General features: G+C 41.6%; 2 protein-coding genes across 2 annotated transcripts in view; both read right to left on the bottom strand.

Annotated features, from left to right (window-relative positions):
• Positions 1 to 8,548: 8,548 nt before the first annotated feature.
• Positions 8,549 to 16,913, bottom strand: LOC115011462 (probable glutamate receptor). The gene is made up of 10 exons (XM_029436700.1): positions 16,766 to 16,913; positions 16,496 to 16,571; positions 14,715 to 14,746; positions 13,457 to 13,636; positions 12,614 to 12,837; positions 11,931 to 12,028; positions 11,113 to 11,330; positions 10,599 to 10,818; positions 9,743 to 9,993; positions 8,549 to 9,135 (listed from the first exon to the last, which is right to left on the bottom strand). The coding sequence occupies exons 2-10, from the start codon at positions 16,557 to 16,559 to the stop codon at positions 9,037 to 9,039; spliced, it is 1,386 nt and encodes a 461-aa protein (XP_029292560.1). The 5' UTR covers positions 16,560 to 16,571; positions 16,766 to 16,913; the 3' UTR covers positions 8,549 to 9,036.
• A 1,448-nt stretch (positions 16,914 to 18,361) lies between these two features.
• The window catches only part of LOC115011040 (1-phosphatidylinositol 4,5-bisphosphate phosphodiesterase eta-2-like), a 37,579-nt gene continuing 28,877 nt past the window's right edge, over positions 18,362 to 27,063 (bottom strand). Inside the window, exons 6-7 of the mRNA XM_029435970.1 lie at positions 24,846 to 25,273; positions 18,362 to 21,150 (exon numbers count right to left, since the gene is read on the bottom strand). Of these exons, the coding sequence (XP_029291830.1) occupies positions 19,496 to 21,150; positions 24,846 to 25,273 (2,083 nt within the window). The 3' untranslated portion in view covers positions 18,362 to 19,495. The remainder of the gene's footprint in view (positions 21,151 to 24,845; positions 25,274 to 27,063) is intronic.

The following is a 27,063-nucleotide window of genomic DNA, read 5'->3' on the forward strand; positions in this document are numbered from 1 at the left end:
AGATAGAAGAGAAAAGAAAGAGAATAAGACAGCCAGCAAGAAAATGAATGGAGCTAGGGGAGAAAGGGAAGAGGGGAATAAATAGAAAGAGACTGTCAAAGTCAAACTAATTCAGAGGGATCAATGTGCAGACTTTGCCTAGCATATCCAAGGGAGTGCCAGACTCAAAGATCTTCAAGCCCACAGTTCAAAGTGATGACACGTCCATTAGAATTTCTAATTCTGATGGCATCGACAGGCCTACGGCTACAGCACAGGCAGAGGACGGACTGAGAGGAAACTAGGCCACTGCTGAGAGACAGTGGGGGAGAGAGAGAGATTACTGTATACTGCTCTTATTTTATTCCTTTATTATTTAAAAGTCTACATACTGTATCATTTTCAGATGAGTCCAAAAAACTTTAAGCATACTCTGGAAGAGATACTTCATCTCCATAATTATACATAATTTATTCATTCACATCTTTGCTCAAACAACTCACACTAGGCCCTAACTACAAGGATTGTTACAAGCTTAATAGTGATTTTGTGATTTGCAAACACAATGTTACAGTATGTATGCATGTCAATGATTTTCAGTGTTACACTTCAAGGTTAAACTTGCACCTCAGTGTGGCTCATAGATAAACAAGTAAGATAAAAGCAGGGTTTTTTGCGTCAATGATTCAAAGCAAAGATCAGAAGAGGCGCACAACACAAAAAAGAGGGAGGTAGAGCTAGATGGGAGAGATGGTGGAAGGTGGTGGAAGCATCCTGGCAGGTACTGCTGCCTCTACCTTACAAAAACAAACTATCAGAACGTCGGACTTTCTAAGTGCACATGAGGGGAAATAGGCATCACCGTGATTGTACTTTGAAAACATCAAAACCAAGAACTTTATCACGTCTTACAATCTTGGCCCTATATCTGTTGATTCTAACAGTCATACGTTAGGGGGGGGGGGAATGGTCCGCTGCTTGTGTGCATTGATCTTCACTCGCAATTTCACAGGGAATCTTGCTGCACCTCTTGATTCCTGGAGTCCTGGATGGTGGATGGGCGTCATCTGTTCCCCAAAGATCTGGGGCCAGGATGGAAACCCACCTTCACCACGCTCTCCCCAGACAATTATCGACAAATGTGCCACAGACTACCTACAACTCTGCGATTTTTAAATAACTGAAAACCAAATAGTTTCAGACTGCAAATCATGCAGACGGGAAAGAGATCTTTGGTGTTAATGATCTTACACTAGCTGCTAGAAAGTTAACAAAGACGCAATCAATTTCAAAGACGCAAAACATTTTTAACAATTTATTTTCGTATACATTCTGTCTTGGAATTGGAACTCACCTCCCCAAGTTTCAGTCAATGACAGATAATCTCACCTATAACTAAACCATACCAAAGTGGCTAGTAACATTGTTTGCAGATAATAATAAAAACAATAAATGATTACCCCTTATAGGACTACTGCATTTCAGTATATACTTCAATAATCCCCCAGCTGTTCGCAATAATGATGAAGTAGTATGAAGATGACACTGTGACATTTACTAATGGTAAAATTGCAATAGAAGTTGACACAAAATTAACAAAGGAAATGGAAAATGTCTCAAAATGGCTAATTAAGTCTCACTTTAAATGTTAGAAAAAATGTTTTACTTTACCAATAGATACAAACTAATAGACTGTCCTGACATCAAAAAGCTGGGTAATAAACTGAAATTCAACCTTGCACATTTTAGACATAGTTGTTGTTCAAGTGATGTGTTTTAGTTATCAGATTTGTTTTAATATTACAAATATTGCTATTAGTATCTTTCGGTGGCAAAAAGTCCAAAAAGTAAGGCAAATGGTCAGGAAGGAACAGTTGAATACAAAGAAGAATACACAATAGAGAGACAATATAGTACAGTATATGCAGAGGAGCTGAGAAGGAATTGGGAAGAGATGTGCAGGTGAGTGTGGAAGTGAATAGATCTTTTTCACAGCAGACATTTTGACTAGTCAGCAGGTAAAGCACTCGTGGAAAATAACAGTGACAATGACTTTGTTCTATCAAGTGAGTCAGCATTCACAACACCAGGACCTTGGAATTAGCTCACCTAAATAGAAATGCAGTCATGTTTATGTTATCAGTTGCACCTCTGATGTTCTTGACATGCCAAAAACAGGCCCTAAAATGATCCAACAAACAAACAAACAAACAAACAAACAAAGGAAAACATGCCTTTACGACATCAGACTTAGATATCAAGTTGATGAATTTCATGCACACAATAAGATCCATTCATTCACACATCAATAAGCTTTTAATTTTGGAAGAGTGAGCGTGTTTGCTGGGGGGTGGGGGGGGGGGCAGGAAATCTGTGGGGTTTACAGCTTAATCTTCTTAGGCACTTCCCTGTCGGCCAAGCTTCAGACTGGCTGAGAGGTGTACGAGCTAGCTTAGCGCAGCTGTCAGGAACCGCCTGCCACCAAATCAATACTGGTCTTTTTCCTTCTTTACCACTCTGTCTCTCTCATGCCGTCAGCTTCTCCTGTCGGCACTAAATCAATGAGTCCTGAAGCTGATTAGCAGGTTCAAGTGCAGGTCATTTCATACAGCCAGAGGACATTTTTTTTACCAGTGAACACACTCATACTGTACTGGCACACTGCAAGTTACTGCAACATCATTAGTCTGATATTGAAAGTGATTCTCTGAGTCCACTTGATGCATATTTAGAGGGCTGTGTGTTACTGCACTTCTTTGCACTACAGTAAATGATCAATGAATGCATCATGAGTAAAACCCTACTGAGTTGCATACCAATAGAAATCCAATAGCACCTCCATGTGTACAAATGGGTACATAACAAGCTGTACATTGAAAGCTGAGGTATACAGAGCATGAAGATTGAATCAGTGTCTAGATTGACTACAGGGAAATATGTTCATCATGAATTCTTTATGCAGCACCAATGATTTTACTGTGTTCCAGCTGTAAACCTGTTTATTCCAAGGCCTTGCTTTTGCTTCAGAATTCAATCTTCTTCATACTGTACATCTTATCACTGGACAATGCAGAGGAAGTAAAAACCCGGCAGGGTTTAACAGAAAGTCACGCAAGAAAATAATTGACAATGCATTCGTCCTGAAGGTAATACTTTGATAAAAAAAATCATCCGCATGTGTCTGGCCTTACTTAAAAGAGAACCAGTGGCCCTGAAGAGAAATTAAAGAAAGTTTTTTAACTTCAAGTGTTGAAAACATTTAATGGTGTTCTGTACAGTAGCTGACATTCTCTCTCTCTCTCTATCTCTCTCACACACACACACACACACACACCTTTTATATACCTCCTGCAGCAACTATATGCAATCTGTATCCTAAGTATGCTGCAAACACGTTTTGCTTTGTTCAGCTACGGCTAATCAAAAATGAAGTGCATCAATATGTTATTGTCATTATCCTCGGTCCAACACATAGTCTTTCACCTGTATTTTCATTCGGGGCAAATAACCCTGAAGTGAAATAAGCAAGTAAACAAATTGAATAACACTTGTTCCACTTAAATCTAAATGTTAATCCAGATATTTTTGTACCAAGTCGTTATACAGTTCTGCAGGTCATTCAATACTGAATGAAATGAAAATGGTCCAGATTAAATTTAAAACTGCATTTAGTAAAAGAAGATGAAAACGTAACAGTTGATATTTGCCATATAACATGACGACCATGTTTGCAATGGTTACTATCTAAAGTTTGTGTCCACATAAGGAATGTACAGTTTCTGGTCAACATTATTGGCAGCCTTGAATTGTTTGTATAACCTGTATAATATCTTCAGAAATAAATGGAAATGTACAAAGTTTGTATCATCAGAATATTTTAATAGGATGTCCAAAGTAATTCAACAATAAAAAATAATGTAGTCATTTCAAAAAAGAAATAGAAAATATGACCTGGACAGTAATAAAGGCACCCTTCCTTAATATTTGGTTGCACACACACTTTGGCAACGATGACTGCCTCCAAATGTTTCTTGTAGCCATCTATAAGCTTCTTGCACTTGTCAGCTGGTAGGTTCTCCCACTCTTCCTTTGCAATTTGTTCAAGATCTTGAATGTTTGCAGGATTCCTTTCCCCAATGGCAGATGTTAGCTCTCTCCAAAGATGTTCAATGGGATTGAGATCAGGACTAATTTTAAAACAGTAAACCTTTTCCTTTTCTTGAGTGCTTTTGGATGTGTGGCTTTGGGTCTTTATCATGCTAGAGAACCCATGATCTTCGACCCAAACCTAGGTTTCTTACAGTGGGTAGCACATCTCGCTCTAAAATCCCTTGGTAATCCTCTGATTTCATGATTCCTTCAATACGGTCAAGGCCTCCAGTGCCAGAGGCAGCCCCACAATATTATGCATCCTCCACCATGCTTAACTGTAGGTAGGGTGTTCTTTTCCTTATAAGCTTCATTTCGTTGTCTATAAACAAATCGCTGGTGTGCATTGCCAAAAAGCTCTATTTTGGTTTTGTCTGTCCACAGAACATTTGCCCAGAAGGATTGTGGTTTGTCCAGGTACTCTTTGGCAAAGATCAGTCGATCCTTTTTATTTATTTTTTTCAGCAGTGGGATTCTCCTTGGCCTTCGCCCATAAAGCCCTTCTTGGTTTAGTGTGTGGCGTATGGTACGTGTTGAAACCATGACTCCAGATTGTTCCAAATCAGCCTTCAGCTCTTTGGACGTTTCACGTGGTGTTTTTTCCACAGTTTGCACCAACTTTTCGATTTCGATTTTCCTCTTACCCCCACGTCCAGGTAGGTTCTTAAAAATTAAATTTCATGGTGCCAATAATGGTGACCAGAACTGTATATCCAATATTCACTGTTGTTACTGAAATATCTGTTACTTTAGCTGCTAAATGCTCTACTATGTTCACCACCATGATGTAACTGAATACACATTTCTTGGGGGGAAATACGCATATAATGCACTCTACACAAATGTGAAAAACATCAGATTTCTTGCAGTAATAAGGACATACAGTTGAGTATTTTCTTTCTCCTACAGTGGTCAGCAAAAAATATATTATATTTTATTGCTGAGAGCATTTAACAAAATGTTCATAGCGGTTTCCAAGTTGTTCCAATTTGAGGGGTCGTTCACATGCATTTTCCTTTGCGGTTTATTCCAACATCACATGAATGCAGCACAAATGCCCTATCACTAAGTTTCATTAAAATCGGGCCAGTATTTTTTCCTTAATCATGCTAAAAACAAACAGACTAACTAAACTGAAAACATAACCTGTGTCCGGTGTTTGGTGGTGGGTAAGTAGTGTACAGTGTGTTCATCAGAGTTGTGTTACGACCCGGCTCGGCAAGGGAAAAGGGAGTAACATATAACCAGATGTTTATGGTAAATAAAGTACATTTATTAATACAATATGGACAATTGGCAATCAATTGCTTTTAAAGAGTCAAATACAACAAAAGGAGGGCTCTACTAACAAAAATAAATCCCAACCTAAACAATTCTAAAACAAAACTGGGGGTGAAAACTGGATTAATACGAAATACATACAAAGGCATAAACAGCAACGGAGCACCTAGCGTGCTTAGCAACTCTCTGCAAACAGCTTGTTCAACACGCTGATGATCAAACTTATCACAATCTACAGACGGTGAACAGCTTGCACGAAATACGAGATACACTGTGCCATGTTCAATACACAATATACAACATTCAATACTCTATATAGGAGCGCGATAGTCTTAGACCAAACAGAAATACATATGGCTGTGAACACCAGCAGCCTCGACTGAAGAGTTGGCCTCGGATTGGTGAACCGGAACAGGTACACGCCAATCACAACTCTGTCCACATCAAGGTGGGAGGAGAGGTATCGCTGCAGCCAATCAAGGGGTGGGGGTCAAACATTCTAATCTGCATACATACAGTATATCTCAAAAGTGAGTACACCCTTTAGATTTTTGCAAATATTCTGTTATATCCTTTCAGGGGATAACATTATCCTACTGAAACTTTGATATAACTTAAAGTAGTCAGTGTGCTGCTTGAATAACAGTATAGATTTATTGTCCTTTGAAAATTACTCAGTACACAGCTGTTAATGTCTAAACAGCTGGCAACAAAAGTGAGTACACCCCATAGTGAACATGTCTAAATTGTGCCCAAAGTGTCAATATTTTGTGTGACCACCATTGTTATCTAGCACTGCTTTAACCCTCCTGGGCATGGAATTCACCAGAGCTGCACAGGTTGCTTCTGGAATCTTCTTCCACTCCTCTACGACGACATCACGGAGCGCACGGATGTTGGACACCTTGCACTCCTCCACCTTCCTCTTGAGGATGCCCCACATGTGCTCAATTGGGTTTAGGTCTGGAGACATACTTGGCCAGTCCATCACCTTAACCTTCAGCTTCTTCAGCAAGGCCGTTGTCATCTTGGAGGTGTGTTTAGGGTCATTATCATGTTGGAAAACTGCCCTACGGCCCAGTTTCCGAAGAGAGGGGATCATGCTCTGCTGCAGGATGTCACAGTATATATTGGAATTCATGTGTCCCTCAATGAAATGCAGCTCCCCAGTGACGGCAGCACTCATGCAGCCCCAGACCATGATGCTGCCACCACCATGCTTGACTGTAGGCAAAACACATTTGTCTTGGTACTCCTCACCAGGGTGCCGCCACACACGCCGGACACCATCTGACCCAAACAGGTTTATTTTGGTCTCATCAGACCACAGGACATGGTTCCAGTAACTCATGTTCTTGGATTCATTGTCTTCAGCAAACTGTCTGCGGGCTTTCTTATGCATCGGTTTCAGAAGGGGCTTCTGTCTGGGGCGACGGCCATACAAACCAATTTGATGCAGTATGCGGCGTATGGTCTGGGCACTGACAGGCTGACATCCCACTTCTGCAACCTCTGCAGCAATGCTGGAAGCACTCGCACGTCTATTTTTGGAAACCAACCTCTGGATATGACGCTGAGCACGTGGACTCAACTTCTTTGGTCGACCCTGGCGAGGCCTGTTCCGAGTGGAACCTGTCCTGGAAAACCGCTGTATGATCTTAGCCACTGTGCTGCAACTCATTTTCATGGTGTTGGCAATCTTCTTATAGCCAAGGCCATCTTTGTGAAGCGCAATAATCCTTTTTTTCAGCCGCTCAGAGAGTTCCTTGCCATGAGGTGCCATGTTGTCCAGCATTCAGAGAGAATTGTGCCCAAAACACCAAATTTAACAGCCCTGCTTATCATTTACACCTGAATCCTTGTAACACTAACGAGTCACATGACACCAGGGCGGGAAAACAACATCATTGGGCACAATTAGGACATGTTCACTATGGGGTGTACTCACTTTTGTTGCCAGCTGTTTAGACATTAACAGCTGTGTACTGAGTAATTTTCAAAGGACAATAAATCTATACTGTTATTCAAGCAGCACACTGACTACTTTAAGTTATATCAAAGTTTCAGTAGGATAATGTTATCCCCTGAAAGGATATAACAGAATATTTGCAAAAATCTAAAGGGTGTACTCACTTTTGAGATATACTGTAATAGGGAAATAGGGTGCATGCATCCACAAAGTAATCCCCGCAGATAAATAAAGCCGTGGCCGTAACAGTTGTGTAATTATGTGGACCTTGTGCAAAGCAATAAGCTAAAAAGCTTTGTAGAGCTGAGGTAAACTGCAGTGAATTGATCTATGTTGTGGAAGTTTTCCTGCTTTACTCTGGAGAGATGTATATAAAGTCAAATAAATGGTGATAGAGACAGAGTTGTTTTTGTGCATTTATTTGAGATCTCAAATTGGCACCAGTTCTACAGAATACAACATAGTCTGTAGACAATTTATACACTCCTGTTCCTTGACTTTTTAGTGACTGAGTGATAAACACAGCAGGGGACAGGGGACAGACTGCTGATGACCTATAGAACAATAAAACATCAGTCAATAGGTGATTGATCAGCACATCTGTTATTCACTGTAAACAAGCAATAAACCAAAGATGATCTCTGTTAGATTAGTTCCTTTTGATGTTTGCAAGGTCATCTCCTCCAATCTGATGAACTCAGTCCTGGGAAACTCAAACCTTTTAGCTTTGGGTATATAAACATTTGTTTCTTGGAGCAACATAGTATCCTGACCGTCTCCTTGATAACAGTTATGTAAACACTAAAACAAATGTCACACCCAAGATTCTTTCTCAGAGAGTTAATCAGTATGTAAATCTAAAGAGAGAGGACCATCTGTGTCCTGTTTTACAATGCCTCCCCCAATAAGACAAGACAAGGCAGTTGATCCTGGCTTGCTAAGGGAATTTGTAAAGTTGTGCAAATGCATAGAAAGAGAAATAGGCAGATCATCACTTGTAACATTATTAGAACATTATTTAAACAGTAGACATTTAAATTGCTATTACATCTATTAATATAAAAATATTGATAAGGGCAGCTTTACACATGTAATCTGAGGGGTTTTACTACTTTTCTGAAAAACACCTCCCAGTATGCAGATCAGTAATGCTTGATTCTTGTCTTTTACGATGTTATCTAATGTTACATGTCTTAATAATGTGTTGGCCTGCTATGAAAACAAACTTCCACCGTGAACAATAAAGTTGTATTGTATACTTTGAAACAAAAGAGAGCATTTGGGATATTTAAGGATTTATTTGGAACGGTTATAAAACTATTCTAGTTCAACAAGAAATGCACACGTTAGTAGGGGGGGTGGAATGTGGATCTGATAACATGCAACAACATTCAGTAAAATAAATGTGATTAGTATTTGCAGTTTGAAACTATAAACCTTGTTTTGTTGCTAAATAAACTGTAGCTGCAAGTTGGTGTGTCCCATGTGGTCACCAAGCTTTTCTAAGAAAGTACGAAACACACTGACCGAACACACTACACACCGCTGATACTACGGAAACAAGAAAGCTTGTGTGTTTGATGGAACAGGACAATGGCTTTCAGCTTTTTCTAATCTCTGACACCATCTTTACAAAAGCTAGCATGTACAATTTTCCTCTAGGCTTTGCTTTTGTCGGAGTCGTCTTGCTCTGTACTCGCCCCCTTGCTGCCAAATCGTCGGTTTAGCTCTGATGTCAACACCGAGCAGCAGGATTTCTGTGGAAGAAAAGGTAAAGAAAACAAAAGTAAGAGTCTACAAACACTAACAGCTTTATGAGGCTGTACAGCAGTGTTTTGAGCTAAATGCTAACGCCTGCATGCTAACATGCTCACAAAGACAATGCTAACATGATGATGTTTAGCAGGTATAATGTTCTCCATGTTAGTTTAGCACGTTAGCATGCTAACATGTATTAAGCCCTAAACACAAAGTGGTGCCATGCCTTTGTTCGGACGGCCCGATATTCCGAAACCCCAATATTTCTGGACTGAAAGCCCATTTTGTCCGACAGCCCGTTATACCAAAACATGCCCATTGTTCCGAAGGCCTATTGCTCAGAAAATACACACTCCCCCTGCAGCAAACAGATGTGAATATTAGGTCATTTGAATAATGGGCAGTCCCCACACTAAATGCAGCGGAGGAAGTCATGATGGTGCTAGAGGAAAGGTCAGAGAACCCTCAGAGTCCAAATAATTCAATAGAATGCAATTACCAAATTTCACCAGAATCCATCCAGTTCATATTTCAGTAAAAAACATAAATGTCAGCCTGTTGGTGGCGCTAGAGGGGCTCACCAATTGTGTGATACTCTTCCCCTACCTTGCCATCCTTAGCTTGGTTGTGGGCACTGGATACGAGTTCCAGCAGGGCCAGCAGGAGCCCGACACCCAGTCCCAGGCCCAGGAAGAGGAAGAGCCCCTGCAGGTCATGGGGCTGCAGGGCCTCGGAGGCGTGGGCCCCGTCAGTGTCAATGCAGCTGGTAGCCCACCACTTGTCCCGCAGGTACTTCAGCTCACCAGACTCACTGAGCTGGAGGATTGCCGTGGTTAGGTTTTTGATCAGCGGGGAACCTGGCGGAACAAAGCGGTGATAGAAGAAAGAGACTATGAGCATTAACGTGCTGATGTAACGTCCTCCACTGTTTTGGTTTCAAGCTTTACATCAGATGTTGAACTTGGCTGCAGGAATTTGCTGCCATTCAGTCAGTCAGTAAGAGCATCAATGAGCTTCAAAACTCATGTTGGGTGATAAGGTCTGACACAGTTGGTGTTACAGTTCATCCCAAAGTTTTTAGATTGGCTTGAGGTCTTCCACACCAAACTACAAACAAACATTCTTTAAGGAGCTGTGAGCTGTGATACTATTATGTGAAACAGGAAAGGGCCAATTCAAGTAGTTGTCCCCGTCACATTTGCAGTTTCAGTTGTATTCATGATTTTGGAATTTCATTTATAAATACAGGCATAATCAATAAGAAAATTCAACTAGTGTTTTTACTAGAAGAAGCATACAAATGGGGTTAATGGAGTGCACTTTCAGACAGTTGCTCCACTCTGTTGCACACTCAAAAAGTGACCCAGGTTGTGTGAAGAATGAAAAAAAGAGAGTTTAAGAATGAAGTTCAAACCCTGTTTTGACAGCGGTAAAAACATCCCGCGTGGTCCAGATGACTCACCTATAGGTGCAGCGATGCTGTAACCTCTCATCGCGATGACTTCCTGTGAATGGTAAACGTTACAGTAGTGAGCCACTGCCAAGTCCAAGGACACAGCTTCACCGATGAAGGCAAAGTTTCCCTCCTGGGCACGGTGAACCCCCTCCTCCATGTTGGACACGTAGCTCTTCTTACGCTCCATGTGCTGGTAGATACGGCGGTAAATGGGATTGTTGGAATTCTGGGAAACAAAACAATGCAAAAATATTTTTTATTTTCATGTGCTCAAGACTGCATTCTAAGTGTGCAAGATATCAAGATCACATGTTATGACTATGGTAAATGGACTGCATTTATATACCACTTTTCAGCATTCACACATTCATTCAGAGTCAGAGACACCTCGACATGTTGGAGTGCAGGGGCCGGGGATCAAACTACCAACACTCCGACTGGTGGACGACCCCTCTACCTCCTGGGTCACTTCAAAAAACTCTATATACTTATAACTCTATTTAGAATCTGCTGAATTTGCCTTAAAGAAATTCATGGTGGATCCATCCTTGACTGTGCCATAATCGATCACATTCTGGTTTGCAAGGTCTTCAAAACTCTGGATGGAGAAGTGTTTGTTGTTGGAGTGCAGCTTGGAGTTAAAGTTGCCAAAGTAGCTGGCCAGAAGCAGTACAGCAAATAGCCACCAGATGGCGCTAACTAGACGTCCAGAAAGGGCTTTAGGGTGAGGACCAGCACCTGCAAGGATAAAGACGGCAGTCAAGTGGCTGCACAGGACTGCAGTTTGGCAGTAAAACCAGAGCTAACGTCATGATATAAACTCTCGCTTTATTTAACACAATGCATACAGGGTTTATTGAACCTTGAAATGTGTATGATGTTTTCATTTTATTAACATTGAGAACGTAAAAGGAGGTAATGCATGGTGCATCACATGTACCAAGCATTGAATAGGTTCATCATTGAATTTTATAAGTGTTGCATTGCAAAATTAAATGTTTTCATCCAATAATGCTTTTTTTTTTTAAAGCCTTCTCATCCACACAAAGTATTTCCACTTCGATTATACGAATAGCAAAAAAAAGTATTAAATTGCAGGAATTAGAAATGATGTAGTAACAATTCCTTTGTAGTTTAATATAGTTTTATTAAATATACTGTGATTGTAAATGTAGATAATGTATTTTAGGGTATACCCTTACACTACAGTACTGTAAATCCTAAATATAGAAGATAAAATGCTGTTCAAGCCATTGTATCGTACTGTACAATAATAAGGTTGAGGTGCAGCGTATTTATTCTGAGAAAGCATAAAGAAAGAGACAGCAGCAGCGTTACCTTGCAGGGTGAGAGCTCCAGTGATGTACCAGAAGCTGTGCAGCAATGTGAAGCTGTGCCCCTCTGTCTCTGGCACAGCCCATTCAGTGGGACTGATCCTGCAGAAAAAGGAAAGGCCTCAGAACCAGCGCTGTTAAGGCAGTAGCCCCGGGCCAAGGCCACAAAATATTCTACAGATGTTATTATAAATCATCATAATAGAATTGTATTGAATTTTGTAAAATCTATGAGGATGTGTATGCCCTAGTACAAAAACATGTAAAAGCATCCCCCACTCCTCCTACATTGGAGCAACTGAAAAAAATGTATCTTCGACCCCATTTACATGTGTCAAGTCGAGTGTCTTGTATTCACATAAAATCCAGATCATCATCCACACTAAGCCACATGAGCCACAGGTATCACAATCACAAATCTAAATACAGATCACAATCAGCCTTTGTTTTCCCGACTTCATGTTATCGGGGTCGGCCCTCCCGCGGGTCCAGAAGGAGGTGGTGATGCACATGAACTGTTTGGTAACTGACAAATAACACCTGACCTGTATCAGTCTAATTACAATAAAAACAGTCCTATTAAAAGATGATAACAAACTCTAACATCACCCGTAAAAAATCCCCCCCAAAAAATGGATGGAGATATTATATCAGCCGACAGTTCTGTGGAGACATTTGGACACTTACCTGCCCACCAGGAAGATGCAGACACCTGTTAACAGGAATGCAATGAGGATGCCAACCCACATGTGGGTGGAGAAGGGTGACAGCAGGCTGAAGCAGCTCTCTTCAGAGGCCATGTCTTTGCGCGTGATGAAGCCGAGTCCTGTTTGCATGAAGGGGGTGGTCATGTCCACAAACTGCTCTCTGGTCGCGGTGAGGGTCAGCGGAGCCACTGCCAGGTCAGCCTCCTGATGCAGGGTACAGGCACACAGATCAACGTGGTGACACAGTGCACATAGTATTTTATACTCTTTACAATCAACAATGTGCATGGCAAATACTGTATAAAGTATGTTTGCCCTCAAGAACGTAGTTTGTGTCAGGACTATCTTTTTTTGAAGAAATTGTAAGGTATGGAAAATGATTTAAAAAGTTGATCAATTTTATGTGGTTGGTTTACAAATTGAACTACATTAATTAACGTGATTATTTATTTAATAAAGTTTCATATATTTATATGTTTTTGAAAATGTTGGGTCTCAGGTTTTACTGAGTGCACCAGAATGGGGTCCCACATGGTTCCATACGTAGACCTAAGATCATTTAAACCAATTTAGAGCTGCTTTAAAAGTTCATAACCATAAAGCTATACTCATGTAAATTAAAGTACATGGATATTTATTTGACAATTTGTCAGCTCTCCAAGTGTTCTGTAGTGAGAAATTTCGGACCGTAAAAACAGGTCTGTGTTTGAGAAAAGGCTAAAACACAAATCGCATACTGTAAATCACACCACGTGTATGTACTGCTTATTGACTGCATCACATTTTAAGAAGAGCCAGTGCTGTTGCATATTCTCAGACGCACCCCTCTGATGATTTCACCAATCAGGCCGTTCCAGGTGCTACTGGAGTCCATGGACCCGTAGCGGTTGTCCTTCACCAGGTGCAGTTTGTACTTGAAGCCCAGCTTCTTGGAGAGCTCAGAGATCAGGTCGATGCAGTAGCCCTCCAGCTCTGAGCCTACGCTCATGATGTACGGGTCTTGCTGAGTAGCACAGAACAAACAACCTAATTTCAATCATGTGATCATGTTGGGGGAACTGGGCTGAAGCAGCAGTGACGGTGATGGAGAGAATATCTTTTTTAAATTAATTTTTTTTTAAAGATAAAATCGATTGTAAAATCAAATTGCTGCTTTTGGATGAAAAATGTATAATTTTATAATGTGGGTTATTTCTTAATTTGTGCAAAGGTTTATTTTAAGAGTAAGATTATTTAAAGAGTACAGTGTACTATTTACAGAATGTGAAGTGTGAAACTAGTAGTATTTAAATGATAAATAGTTTCAAGATGGAGATCCTTATCTCTGGAACAGTTTAAAAAAAAATTGATTTCTGGACTGGAAAATTGTTTCACTTGTTTGAGGTTTAAAAAAAAAAAAAAAAGAAAGAAAGAAATGAGATGGATTGGCCCTTGTCTTATTTTCCTAGTTTTTATATATCATTTATGATATCATTGTACTAATCGAAAGCATTGTTGAGATCTGGGAACACGGGGACAAGTCAGCCGAGGTAAGACAAAGGAGCTGTCAGACCATCTGTCTGATCCAACAGTTCAATCACGAGGTTGCCCCGTCCTAAAGCATACCCTGCTTTATCGTATATTTTACTCTAAATCTTATCTTGTGTAACAATAATTTCTGCGGGGCAAAACCAACATTCTGAAAGAAGGCATTATTCTCATGGGATAGCCACCATGCCCCTATGAACAAGTAGTTAATAAAAAGAGTATATCAGAAGCTGAATCTGTAATCGTTGTTTACAAATAGAATCAGCCTAAGGTTGATATTCCAAATCCTCTTCCAAAGTGTGGCTGTGTTCTATCTGATTGTCTGACTGCTTGTGTTTATTGACATTTTGGATGTTCAGTGTCTTTGCAATTAACTTAGTCAGTGTTGGCGGTGTATTTTTAACGAGAGAAATGGTGTCCAAACTACAAAATTAAAAACCTTTTTGCAGTGAACCAGAACTGCTCTTGTAACTAAATTAATGTGTTTCACAGTTGAACAAGGCCACTGCCACCTTGGCATCCTCGAGTGAAATGGGGGAACAAAAAGAGAATACCTTTATAGTGGTGATGGATAACTCCTTGGCATCTAGAATGAAAAGAAAAAAAGACAAGCACCACAATAAAATTTGGATTCCGGTAATGAAGCAAGCAATGAGTAGCAAAACAAAGATGAGAGGATTTAGTCTAAGCCTGTTCTTTGGCTTAATAGGGGTTTGGTTTCATGTCTACAAGCTTATGCGCAGAGCGGCTTCTGAAAGTCTAATGAAGTATATTGTTGCTTTGAGTCCCTTTCATGTGTTTTTCTCTCCGCTACAGTAATAAATAAGCCAAACAGCCACTGGAGGACAATGACAGTCTTTGTGGCGGTTGTTTTTCAGGAGACCTGGAGAAAGGGGCTCCATACTGAGGGGCCCGTTGCAAGGTAAAACGAGGGAGGGTAACTGGGCCTCCTCAGGGGGATGAAGTGGGGAACCGACCCTTAAGGATGTGCTTTGTAGACGCCAACCCCCCCCCCATCCATGTAATCCAAGCAGGGGCTGAACCCCGAACCCCATGCCTGACTTTCCCCATGACACTCAGAGTTGTTTTCTTTTAGCTGTAACTGTGACCAATTGCATGCGCAGCATGTCCAGCACGCCCTAACATGCCCTGCCAGGGTCGGTCGGAGAAGGGAGGGGGGGTAAGCGGAGGTGCCAGGGGTGCAAGTTCCTCATAATTGCATGCCATAACAAAAGCGGGCCTGGTTGGGTCATTTAAAGCTCATGACACCCCATCAGCCTCCTCTAGAGAAGATGGCAGGACCTACGATCTGCGGAGATGCCTGTCAGTTCACCGCCTGCCTGCAGAGTCTCTATCCCACCCCCCCCACATGGTTAATTGATTTATCACAGTGCTTTGTGGACCACAGCAAGGAGGTAGCCCCTCCACTGGTGAGAAATGGGTGGATGCTGCCCCTTCTGTGCTTTGATAGGAGTCCAGCAGTCCAGCAGTCCAGCGGGCAGATAATCAAATGTGAGGAATCACTTAGGAGCGTAACCCAGCCAGAGCCCGCTGGCACCGAGCTGGGCTTTAACTCTGCATACAGTTTGCAGAAGCAGGGCTGCTCTGGAGGAGGGAATTACTTAATTGGCTGAGAAAAACTTTAATGGGTGAAACCATAAAGCATCTTGCAACACAAAGCACTAAGATAGGACTAACTGGCGAAATTGTTTGACAGAATTTGGTCAAAGTATAAATTAGAACAAAGTACAAATATGCAGGCTTAGGGTTTTTAGGGTCCCAAAAGAAGCCTGAATAGATACTAAAACAACATTGTTTGCAACAAAAATATTTATTTCAGAAGAAAACTTATTTTTTCTTTTTTTAAAAGGTATAAAAAAAAAAAAGAAATCCACTCTGGGTCCAACATAAGTGCTGAATCAATAAACCCCACCTCCTGATCTAATAACCCCAAGTACAATGCTGTGTTTTAAAATGGACTGGTTTTATATAGCGCACATATTTGTTTGGGACTGTGCACCTTAATCAGTTTTAACCAGTTCATGATTGAACAACTACAAGCGGTCGAATACAATTCTAAAAAACATCGCAAAGCATGTGTGGATTTGAGCGGTGGCTGCTGGGTTTGATACTTTAGGTCGGCCTGCTGCTTACAGAAGTTGAGCAGGTTTTCAACCATCACAACATATTCCAGTTCAGCATAATGCTAGTAGATGAAGACTGTTATTCTGCAACAAAAAACATGAATCATGACGGTCCTTAATGTGATATATTGACCCAAATGAACCGTATACTACTATGTGTGGCAGTGCCAGGTTGTGTGTATTAGTCTTACCCGCCGTGACCATCCATGCCGTCAGGGCTGCCACAAAGAAGGACAAAGCCATGCAGTTTGTCATTTTGCCAAGACCCTGAAATCACATTATTTAAAATACGATTACGTCGTCTACCCAAGAGCATCTAACAGTCACGATCATTTCAGAGGTATTTTTAATTATGTATTTTTACCCAGTGATGAAAAACACTTTGCTAATAATAGAAAGTACTTCAATAAAAAGTGGATACAAATAGTCTCACTATGTTATAAAACAAAAAGTTCCCTTACCTCAGTTGAATCAGTTGCTGTGTGAATTAAAACCTTGATGTGTGAAGGACGACTCCAGGAAAGATGTGTAAGAAATTCCCAACAAGTCTCGAAAGTGGGCAGTGGGAAGGGTTATGTGCCGAATAATTTAGTGGGGGTTTATATTGGGGAGCACAGGCAGGGAGGAGATAGAACCTCAAAGAGAGAATAAACGTGCGACTGTTGAGCAGAGGTTTTAGCAAAAAAAAAAGTTTAAACAGTGATATCATTATTAAAACAGGATGTAATCTACACCTTCATTTTTATATGAATGATTTAGATTTTGAGGCAAACCATGTTTTTCTTCCTCCCATCATTCCAACTGATACAAATAAATAAAATGAACCGAATTAATTACAATACATTACATGTCTTAGTTAGGTCTATTTTGTGTGTACTTATTGTGCAATTACAGTTACAATGATTTTACAGATGGATGGATTGGAGTACATTTTCCCTACCTCCCGACAAACCCTGAGGGACTGTTTTTAATCATCTTACAATGTTTTGTATCTGTTACAACTATTCCAATCCCCAAACACAAATGACATAATCTGCTGTAACTCATATTAAATAATTATTCACAGAAACCTGTCCTGTGCCTTAGAAGATCCCTACTTATTTTAGCAGAAGCTCACAAATTGATTTGCAAAACACCTCCAAAAATAGGCAGTGATGTCACCTTAAAAGGGAGGGGCTGCGTTCACTGAGACAAAAACATTCTTTCAGGCCTGAAGTGATATAAAGGGCCTGGAGGTTTCAGTTCATGGGCTCAGCCATGCCAAATTGTCTAGATAAATATGGCTCAGAATCCTAATGAAGCCGTCTTTTGTGATTGTGTGCTGGCTGGAGCAGAGTCCATGGTGCTAAAATGAGCATGTTGCGCTTCACAAAGTCTTACAGTGCTTAGAAAGGGGCCTGACAGTGTCTGACAGTTCGCCAGAGGTGGTCATCAGCTTTGGAAACCACAGACTGGACAAACCTTTGACTGACAAATCTGTGTCCTGGGAAAGTCTTCATGGGTTACAGGGGCTTTCAAAAGGAAGCTCATTTCCATTAGCTTCCTCAAAAAGATATGCATGAATCCATTACTACTGTTATATTAGGTTTCAGTTGACAATTTGTGTCCAAGATTGTACACGTGCTCTTTGAAAATGAGTTTCAATTTTGACAAGGAAATTTGATTTTTTTCGGGGAATTTACAAAACCTGGCAAAGTATGACTGGATTTTATACCATATACTGCATTCTAGGGTTCACAAAAGTTTTATAATCTAAAAATCAGATCTTGGGTGGCAAGCGATAATACGAAAATATAGGGTTTTTTATCTCCCAGTTGAGCATGGCGTCTCTTGTGCAGTCTCAAGTCTTTATTCCACAACATTCTCCATCCCTGCAGGGCAAATTAGAGCAGCAAACAGACCCTGCCAAAACCAAGGCCAATGGCCTTTTCATGTCAGCTTGCATAAGGCTCAGCTTCACTGGTTCATTAACAACACGTCTTTGTTTCTGAACCAAGACAGCTGTTGGTTAATTAAGTGTACATGAAATAAATGAGATGTGAAACGTTCAATAATATTAATTGGAGATTTATTCAGGTCATAATTACACATTGTCTGAATTATATATTGTCCCTAAAATCTTGCACAAACAACTGGCACGGCAGTGCAAAACAATACAGCAGGTCGACAAATAAACGTGCTTTGATACAGATCATTTTCATCTTGTATTAGTACCACAGACCAATGAGAACAGACTTTCAGATATGATGCTCTTGTGACCACCATCAGCCGATCCCAACATTTTTTTGGAATATTAACAAATCTTCATATAAAAAAAGTATTTGTAAAATAAAGCACAGCCTTAGGATAAACGTTACAGTGCATACAATACATGCAGTCAATTAAAAAGGGCTAAACTTGGTATGGAGTAGTCTACCACTGCTTTAATTACATCATCTCAGTGCTGTGACATGCCACATATCGGAAAAGGTTTGTAAAATATTGGCAGTTGTTCAAATTACAATGTAACCACTACACTTAGAATACTAAAAATGAAGACATTTGATCCTGCATTGTAGTAAAAACTCTTAAAAACATTTTTCAGCAAAGACAATAGACAAGCCTCAGCTTTTAGCATTACATTTTCAAACAAACTTTAATATGACACCATGCCATCATTTTCTAAATATTGCTAGTAGCTGGATGGGCTGATACATGATTGAAATTAAGTTTCTCATTTTCAGATAAAAAGTACACCATTACAGTTCAAGTAGATAAGCAGAATGGGTCATTTAATATCCTGTCCTTTAGTTGTGATCTATTGCTACTGTATGTGCATGTAACATGAAAAAAAGTAAATCAAACATGAGTAGATCAACAACATAAATCATTTTATAAAAAACTCCTGATGTCTCTCACTAAATACGTTCTGGCAATTATCTAAAATTAGGTGCAAACAGATGGCAGAGCTGTAGTAGTTGCTTTTAGAAGAACTGCTGTCCAGTAGCTTCAAGACAGTGTTTTTTTCAATGGACAGGTTAAAAATCGATCTTGCGAAACCTCAGGATGTAGAATTAATTTGAAACCATATGTGAGATTTTCTGCAAGATATGCAACTTAAAAAAAAAAGTCTACTTGAGAAAAGCTTGACTGTATGGCAAACACAAGTTTCTGGCTGTGTCTCTCACACTTAGTTCCAAGTCAGCCAGTTCTTAGAGTTTGAGCATGAAAAAGAGTTCACCGTTTTCTGGGTTTGGGGAGGACTGGGGCTGTGTAGGTGAGGGGGTTCCTAGGGGGGTGAGCTGATTCAGCAGGTCCAGGCTGGTGCAGGGACTCTGGACTACGCAACACGCACCTTCGGGGTTCCCCCGCTCCTCAATGGGGTTTTCAATGCTTCCACTCCCAATGCTACCAGTAAGGCTAAAGCTTGCACTTCTCCCCTGCACCAGGCCCTGAAGCCTTTGTCTTTCCTGGGCCTTCTTGGCCCTGTTTGCAATGTAGCGCACCCTGCTTTGGCTCCTCGAGGAGGTCCTTCGCCCCAGGGACTCATCCACAAAGTCTTCCTGTGACTCAGTATGCTTGGTTTCTGGGGCAAAGTCGCTAGCAGTCAGGGGCTCCACATCAGTCAGCTTCCGTAGTTGCTCTGTGAGGTCGCTGGGTGGCCGAGACCTCTGCGGGCTTCCTTTGCGGAGTCGGCCCCTGTTTGGCTTAACAATGAAGCTGCGACTGATACTGTGGTACTTACTGTCAAAGTTACAGGAAATGTCATCAGAGGTCAGATCCCCGAGGCTTTTGGACATGGAAGCTGTAACTGTTGGGGTTGTAGCCGCAGAGGACTGTCTGCTGGCTGATGATTGCTTAAGCCCTTCCATGTAGAGCCGGCTCCAGGTGTGCCTCCTGTGAGTCAGTCTGCTGGGTGAGTCCACAAAAGCTTCATCAGGTTGTAGGGGGCGGGGCTTAAGCTCATCTCTGGGGCACTGACTTTGCTGAAGATTGGGGATTGACTTGCTCTTGCTGACTCGCAGGGCATCGTAGGAGACTAATGCTGAGCGACGACAGTTGACCCAGTGAGGATCACAGGTGCTGCTGACTGTGGGAAGGCTGCTGAGGCTCTTCCTGGCCAGGTTAGGCAGGGACAGGTCAATGACAGTGTCACTGGAAGAGATGCTAGAGGAGGAGGACATGCTGTCTCGGTGGCTGCCTGGCTCCAACTTGCTCCAAAGGCGGTCGTTCATGGTAGCATCCGTGCAGACCTCTGGTACTGCTGACTGGGCCTGCCCATTTGAGGATACAGCCACCAGAACATGGCCCTCACTTTTGGTTCTTCGTACTTGTGTGTGTGATGGATGATAGTTAAAAAGTGCTCTCCTGGCCTGGGATGTCTCAACTGCAGGGACCACAGGGGCTTCAGTGGACACAGCTACAGCAGAAGGCTTCACTCTGTGGCCAGACTTAAACTCTACTCTATCATTTTTCTTTTCAGTCACTTTTTCTTGGTTTTCCTTCTGTTTTGGTGAGTGCTCCATGAATAATTGAGTGCCTCTCTTGGTCTGGATGTCTTGACTACACTGCAATGGTACAGTCTTCTCAGAACGGTTTGTCAGAGGGAGTGACGTGGTTCTGGAAAGGGTAGATGGTTTCATATGCTCTCCACTCACCTTGATAGGACTGCATACCACCCCATTTGAAGGAATGGCCAATAGGGAATCTGCATTTATTGCTGTGGATGCTGAGGATAGTGGTGTAGATGAGGAGTGATGTAAAGACAGACGGTCTTCTGGAGTGGAGAAGGAGCAGATGACGCAAGTGTTTCTGGCTTCGTCAGAGTTTAGTGCAAGAGGAGCTGGTTTCTGCACAGTGGAACAATCTGTGGAAAGACAGAATAAATGTATCACTGTCCTCCATGGTCACTAAAAGCCTTTTGGCTGTAAAAGTGATAACTGTATGAAAACTTGAAAACTAGGTATGCACTAATCCAATTAGGGGTTTTATCAGTTTGGATACCGACCTCATGAAATTATTATTAGATGTGACCAATCAGCTTTATACAGCTTGCTTTTCTGCACTGAGCAAATTTTCGTGTGCAAGCAGACATTTATAGTGGTCCGTTTTAATCAAACTCTGGTGCGGTTCAACCCCTGGTGTGTTTGGGCAGTTGTGACTAAGCTAATCGTACGTTAGTGCTGACCAAAACAACCGGTTGGATTTCAGTGAGAACATAATCTGACCTAATTGCAGGAAGTGAACCAAAAGGCAGAAATTATGGGCTGCCTGCCTTTGTTGAGATGGACACAGGTAAACAAGTGGGAGAGGACTGACTTGGACGATGTTTGGTTGACTTCTAGGCAGAAGTGAATATACATAATATGCTAAATAAAGTTGACCGAGATAAATTTAAGGAGAAGGGATTCACGTTCTGCTCCATGTGGCTGTGTTTTCTCCGTGACTGTTGATTTCCATGTTTACATTTTCCACTGCCTTGCTCCAAAAAAAGAGAAGAGAACTTTCTGATCTCTCTTCTGAATGGCGGATCTCCAGTTTAGGTTAAGAATATATGTTAAGGTCCAGCCTCACATTACCTTCGACACAGACAAATCTGTTGTGCTGAGAAAATTTGGAGATATAGTCAAAATCCTATTACTTGCATTACCTGAGCTTTCAACTGCATCTAATGGCCTTCATCAACAAATGGATTTTGCTCTGTTTGACTATTTGATGGTGAATGTGGGACACCTTTAAAAAAAAGCTTGTATGTGGACCTGCGTTATAATGATTGTCAAAGTTCAAGATATTTCTCGCTTGAACATAAAATTATAATTAATTGGAATTTAAATCTTATTTGTGTAGCTTTGTGTGGATGCATTGCCTTGTTGTCATGTTGTGTATAAGTTGTTATAAACCACAACACATTGTACAGACAAGAACACACTGACAAGTGATTCTGTGCACAATACAACATTTCATGAATTGTGTTTTCCTCTGGCGAAAGAGAGTCCCCCCCTACACACACAGGTGTGACATATGGATAATGAGCAGGCTGGTGAGAGAGAGACTGATGGGCGAAGTGAAGGTGGAGGTGCACAGGGTGTATTTAAAGGTTGCATGCATTCAGCGGTTTACCTGGCTCTGGTCATCCCCTCAATTCTGCACTAGTAACAGAGAGAGCGTGCAAAAGGGACAGAGGAAAAAGGAGTTTAGCAAAACTGGAAAGATAAAGGATAATGGAGGCAAGGAAACAGCTTAAATAGGACAGAGAAAGCATCTTAACAAGAGAAGTCATCGCAAATGGTCTGCAAATCGACATGAGAACAAATATCACAGTATTTGTTTTACAGTCAAAAGAAAGACGTGAGGTAAAGCTGCTAAGATAGAAGTGACTAGTAACATGCACAATATCAGCCTGCATTATATGATTAACAGATGTCAGCACACATCAGCTATTGTATTGAAGCCAGAAAACTTAATTTCAACTTCCTAAACATACTTGGTTTTCCCCACTAGATTCATTTTATAGTAAAATCACTGATGGCCATCACATGATAAACAGAGAGGGAGTGGGTTTGGGTAGAGCAGCTGGTGTTCAGCAGGAATTGGAAATATGTCATGTAAAGGAGGAAGAGGGGTTTCCCCTGGACGCAGCACAGATGTGAGTGCCTGCCGGTGCTCAGTTGTTCTAGGCCATGTCCTCCAAACACTGTCCACTGAATGTGAACTACTACACTTAAGGATATCACTATACTTTAGCTTATTAGAGGCTGTAGTTTATGATGGTGGATTGGACTGCATTATTTTGAAAGGTATTAAATTAGCTTCTCCATATAAAGAAAATAATTAATTTTCATTAAATGCAGCACAGCCCAATAATGCAGTGCATACTTTCATAAGTTTGAACTGTATTGTTACCATGATTACTTTAAGTGAATTAGAGTCTGTGTTGAACTCACAATCATCTGATAAAATTGGATAATGACTTAAAGTCTTAAATTATTACTTTGTTTTTTTATTTATTGAGGTTTTTTTATGTGCAAGCCAATGAGGAGTTTATAGAGAACCTTGATAACTAGCATATAGCTAAACAAACATGAGCTTTCAAGGTGGAACTCACACTTTTGAACAAACAAACCAATCCAACCAAGCCAAGACTGAAGTTATTATTTGTCATCATTTGGTTCACATGTCAAACAGTTTGGAACACGGTTTGACCCCCAATATTGTCAGGGTGTGCTTCGAGTTCTGTGATTATGTCGCTTTAGACTACATGCATCAAAGTAACTTGGTTAAGTTAAAACTTACCACTTCTCTCATCTGTCAAGCATGGGGGGTAGTATCAGATACAGTAGTTTAAGGCATTGAGAAAATATTTTGGAAAATTCCAAAATTGGAATCAATTGATTGAAATAGGAATCAGTTTTGGGACTTAAGTGAGAGCTACAAAAGCTAGAACTGAACTAATTGGCAACGACAAAAAAAAAATACATTGGACATTAAATTGTCCTCAAACTATCAGGGACACGATGGCAAGGTGTATACTACAACAAAGGGATGATTCTGACAGCATTATGCTACCAAACACTCAAGGCCTTGGGATGTATAGCGGCTAACTGGAGTCTACAGGATATACAAGGTCCTCTACAGCCACTACACAGCAGCTACTGGGTTATTGCTAATGTTGCCTCACACAAATCTTACCAGCGAAGAACATGGGGGACTTATGGCGTAACTCTTCCATTTTCTGGGCAAACAGGGCATTCATCTCGCGCTGCAGGGTGCCGACAGCCCTCTTGCGGCTGTCCAGGACAGAACGTGGCGGCAGCAAAGGAGGCGACTCCAAGCTGCTCAGACTGCAAAAGCTGTCACAGCTGCTACAGTCATTGAGCGAGAGACCTTCATTTGCATTATCATTTGTAAACGGGGCGAACGTTGAGTCGCAAACAGCACCATAATTGGGGGGCGTTGCCTGCTGCCAACAAAGGTTGGTCCTGCAGTTTGGTGTGAGGCTGTGCACTGGTGTTACAGTGTTGGGGGAGCATCTTCGGGGAACACTGCAAGATCGGGCGTTCCTTTGTGATGCGTCAGGCTGAAGTCGGATGTGCTGGGCACCCAGAGTTTGCCTGGCTTTGGATCTAGGGAAGGGGATAGGTCGGAGGAGAGCCTTGGGCGAGTACTGAAACTGGGCCTCTGCACATGACTTGGGGAGGGGAGGAGTCTGCTGGGACTCTGTCTGCGCAGCAAGGGGCTGGGACATGGCTATGGGCTCTGGCTGAAGTTGTCTCTTGGTCGAGGTGGTGAGAGTACTACTCTCCCGTCTCTCCCCATCTGCCATTTTGGACTTGCAGCCCTGCTTTTCTTTCACGTGACCCTTTCTCTCAGCCTCTGGACTGTCCTTGGAGCCGATCACACATGTGATACAGTTGGAGGACATCCCCACCCTGCCTGAGCTATTAAGTGCAACGCGGGCAAACACCCCTGGCTTCATGTCCAGCGGGTCATTAAAGTGGAGCCGACTGGCCCGTTTCAGAGGCTCAGTCATGGCTGTTCGCTGAGCAAAAAGTGGGCTCTTACCTTTACCCTCCTCATGGTGAAATGCCCCATTGGTGTCAGGACGTTCCCAAGGGCCCTTGGCTTGGTGAGATGCCAGTGGTTCCCTGTTGCGGATTTGTGGTGGTGTGGGCTGGTGAGAGGCAGCAGCAGAGGCCTTTTCCCTGTCCTCAGACTCTCGTTCTTCACTAGCGCCCTCTGAGCTGTAGTCTTTGTTGTCGATGGCGATCTCTGGGAAGCCCTTCTTGAATTTGGGCTGGCCTTTGGTGGGTGCGCTGGCAGTGCGGCGCAGGAGGTGGGCACCGAACGGGTGCTTACGGCCGTGCTGTGCAGCAGCATGGCTGTCCAGGGAAGCCTGCTTTGGGTTTCTGTGAAACAGCCCTTTTATACCGCTGACTGCTCTGGCCTGACAAAAACAAAACAAAAGCATCACTGTCAATCTCACAAAGAACCTTAACAAATCAAAAGGAATAAGTCACAGGGAGGTCACACAAGAACAATGTTTGTCGCTTTGAATTCCACTTGGATTCAAAGTGCTAGCCTGTCATTTTGACCACCTACACATCTGAATACAGCAACTGTAGTACTAGCAGTAAATTATTAGTTAGGAAAACACATGCTTGAAGCTACTGGTCAAAGTTAAACACAAGAAGAGCAGCCCAGACTGTTTGCCTCTACAACTAAATGCAGTTGCTGTGTCTCAATTTGGATACTACCGTTAGTACACTGCCATGTCGTACACCGTGAACACTTGCATAGTGCGTGAATTTCGACTGGGTAGCGCCATCTCAAATTGTACACAGCTGTTGTGCACTCACTGGAGATGACGATCACCACGTTTAGCTAGCAATGTTATTAATCGGGGTACCAAATCATTACAGATTGCTAAATAACTGCTTCTCTCCAGAAACAGTATAGGGGTACACTTACCCTCCATAGTGGTAGAACCACAATGGTTCTGAACTAGAACACTGCAGTTATTGTTTGAAAGTACCAAATTATCACGTAGGCTGGCTTATTTGTCCGCATACAAAAACATACAGAATAATAAAGATGCTATAATCACATAGAATATCTGAAATTCCGAAAATAGTGGCTTTAAGATGAAGAAAATCCAGATTCCAAATAACCTTTTTTTTTTTTTTTATATGTATAACCAATATAAAAAGGGGACTGAAAAAGTTTCAATATTAAAGCTGGCCTCAAACTGTTTACCTTTTTGTTTCACAGACATAATAATGTAATGTGTGGTGCTGCATGGTAATGGTGAAACGTCACAAACACTGGGGCAAAAATGACGACATCAGTGACTGTGAAACTCAGATGTCATTTGGACCAGTCCAACAAAATGTGAAACCCAATGGAGCTTTAGCAAGACAAGGCATTACAGGACTGTCTCAGAAAATTAGAATATTGTGATAAAGTTCTTTATTTTCTGTAATGCAATTAAAAAAACAAAAATGTGATGCATTCTGGATTCATTACAAATCAACTGAAATATTGCAAGCCTTTTATTATTTTAATATTGCCGATTATGGCTTACAGCTTAAGAAAACTCAAAAATCCTATCTCAAAAAATTAGAATAGTTCCTCAGACCAAGTAAAAAAAAAGATTTATAACAGCAAAACAAAATCAAACATTTGAAAATGTCCATTAATGCACTCAGTACTTGGTTGGGAATCCTTTTGCACGGATTACTGCATCAATGGGGCGTGGCATGGAGGCAATCAACCTGTGGCATTGCTGAGGTGTTATGGATGCCCAGGATGCTTCAATAGCGGCCTTTAGCTCATTAGCATTGTTGGGTCTGGTGTCTTTCAGCTTCTTCTTCACAATACCCCACATATTCTCTATGGGGTTCAGGTCAGGGGAATTGGCAGGCCAATCGAGGACAGTAATGCCATGGTCAGTACACCAGTTACTGGTGGTTTTGGCACTGTGGGCAGGTGCCAGATCATGCTGGAAAATGAATTCCTCATCTCCATAGAGCTTTTCAGCAGACGGAAGCATGTAGTGCTCTAAAATCTCTTGGTACACAGCTGCATTTACTCTGGGCTTGATGAAACACAGTGGACCAACACCAGCAGCTGACATGGCTCCCCAAACCATCGCTGACTGTGGGAACTTCACACTGGATTTCAAGCAACTTGGATTTTGCTCCTCTCCAGCCTTTCTCCAGACTCTGGCGCCTTGACTTCCAAATGAAATACAAAACTTGCTTTCGTCTGAAAAGAGGACTTT

Source organism: Cottoperca gobio, chromosome 7 (assembly GCF_900634415.1).
Source record: "Cottoperca gobio chromosome 7, fCotGob3.1, whole genome shotgun sequence".
NCBI lineage: Eukaryota > Metazoa > Chordata > Actinopteri > Perciformes > Bovichtidae > Cottoperca > Cottoperca gobio.

Bases quoted from the DNA above. Each gene is read 5' to 3' on its own strand.
- LOC115011462 (XM_029436700.1), bottom strand. From the start codon at position 16,559: ATGACAAACTGCATGGCTTTGTCCTTCTTTGTGGCAGCCCTGACGGCA. The intron at 10,819-11,112 runs GCAAATTCAGCA...TTTGTTTCCCAG, and splicing joins CCACCATGAATTTCTTTAAG to AATTCCAACAATCCCATTTA. The intron at 9,136-9,742 runs GTAGGGGAAGAG...TTTCTTCCACAG, and splicing joins ACCAAGCTAAGGATGGCAAG to AAATCCTGCTGCTCGGTGTT.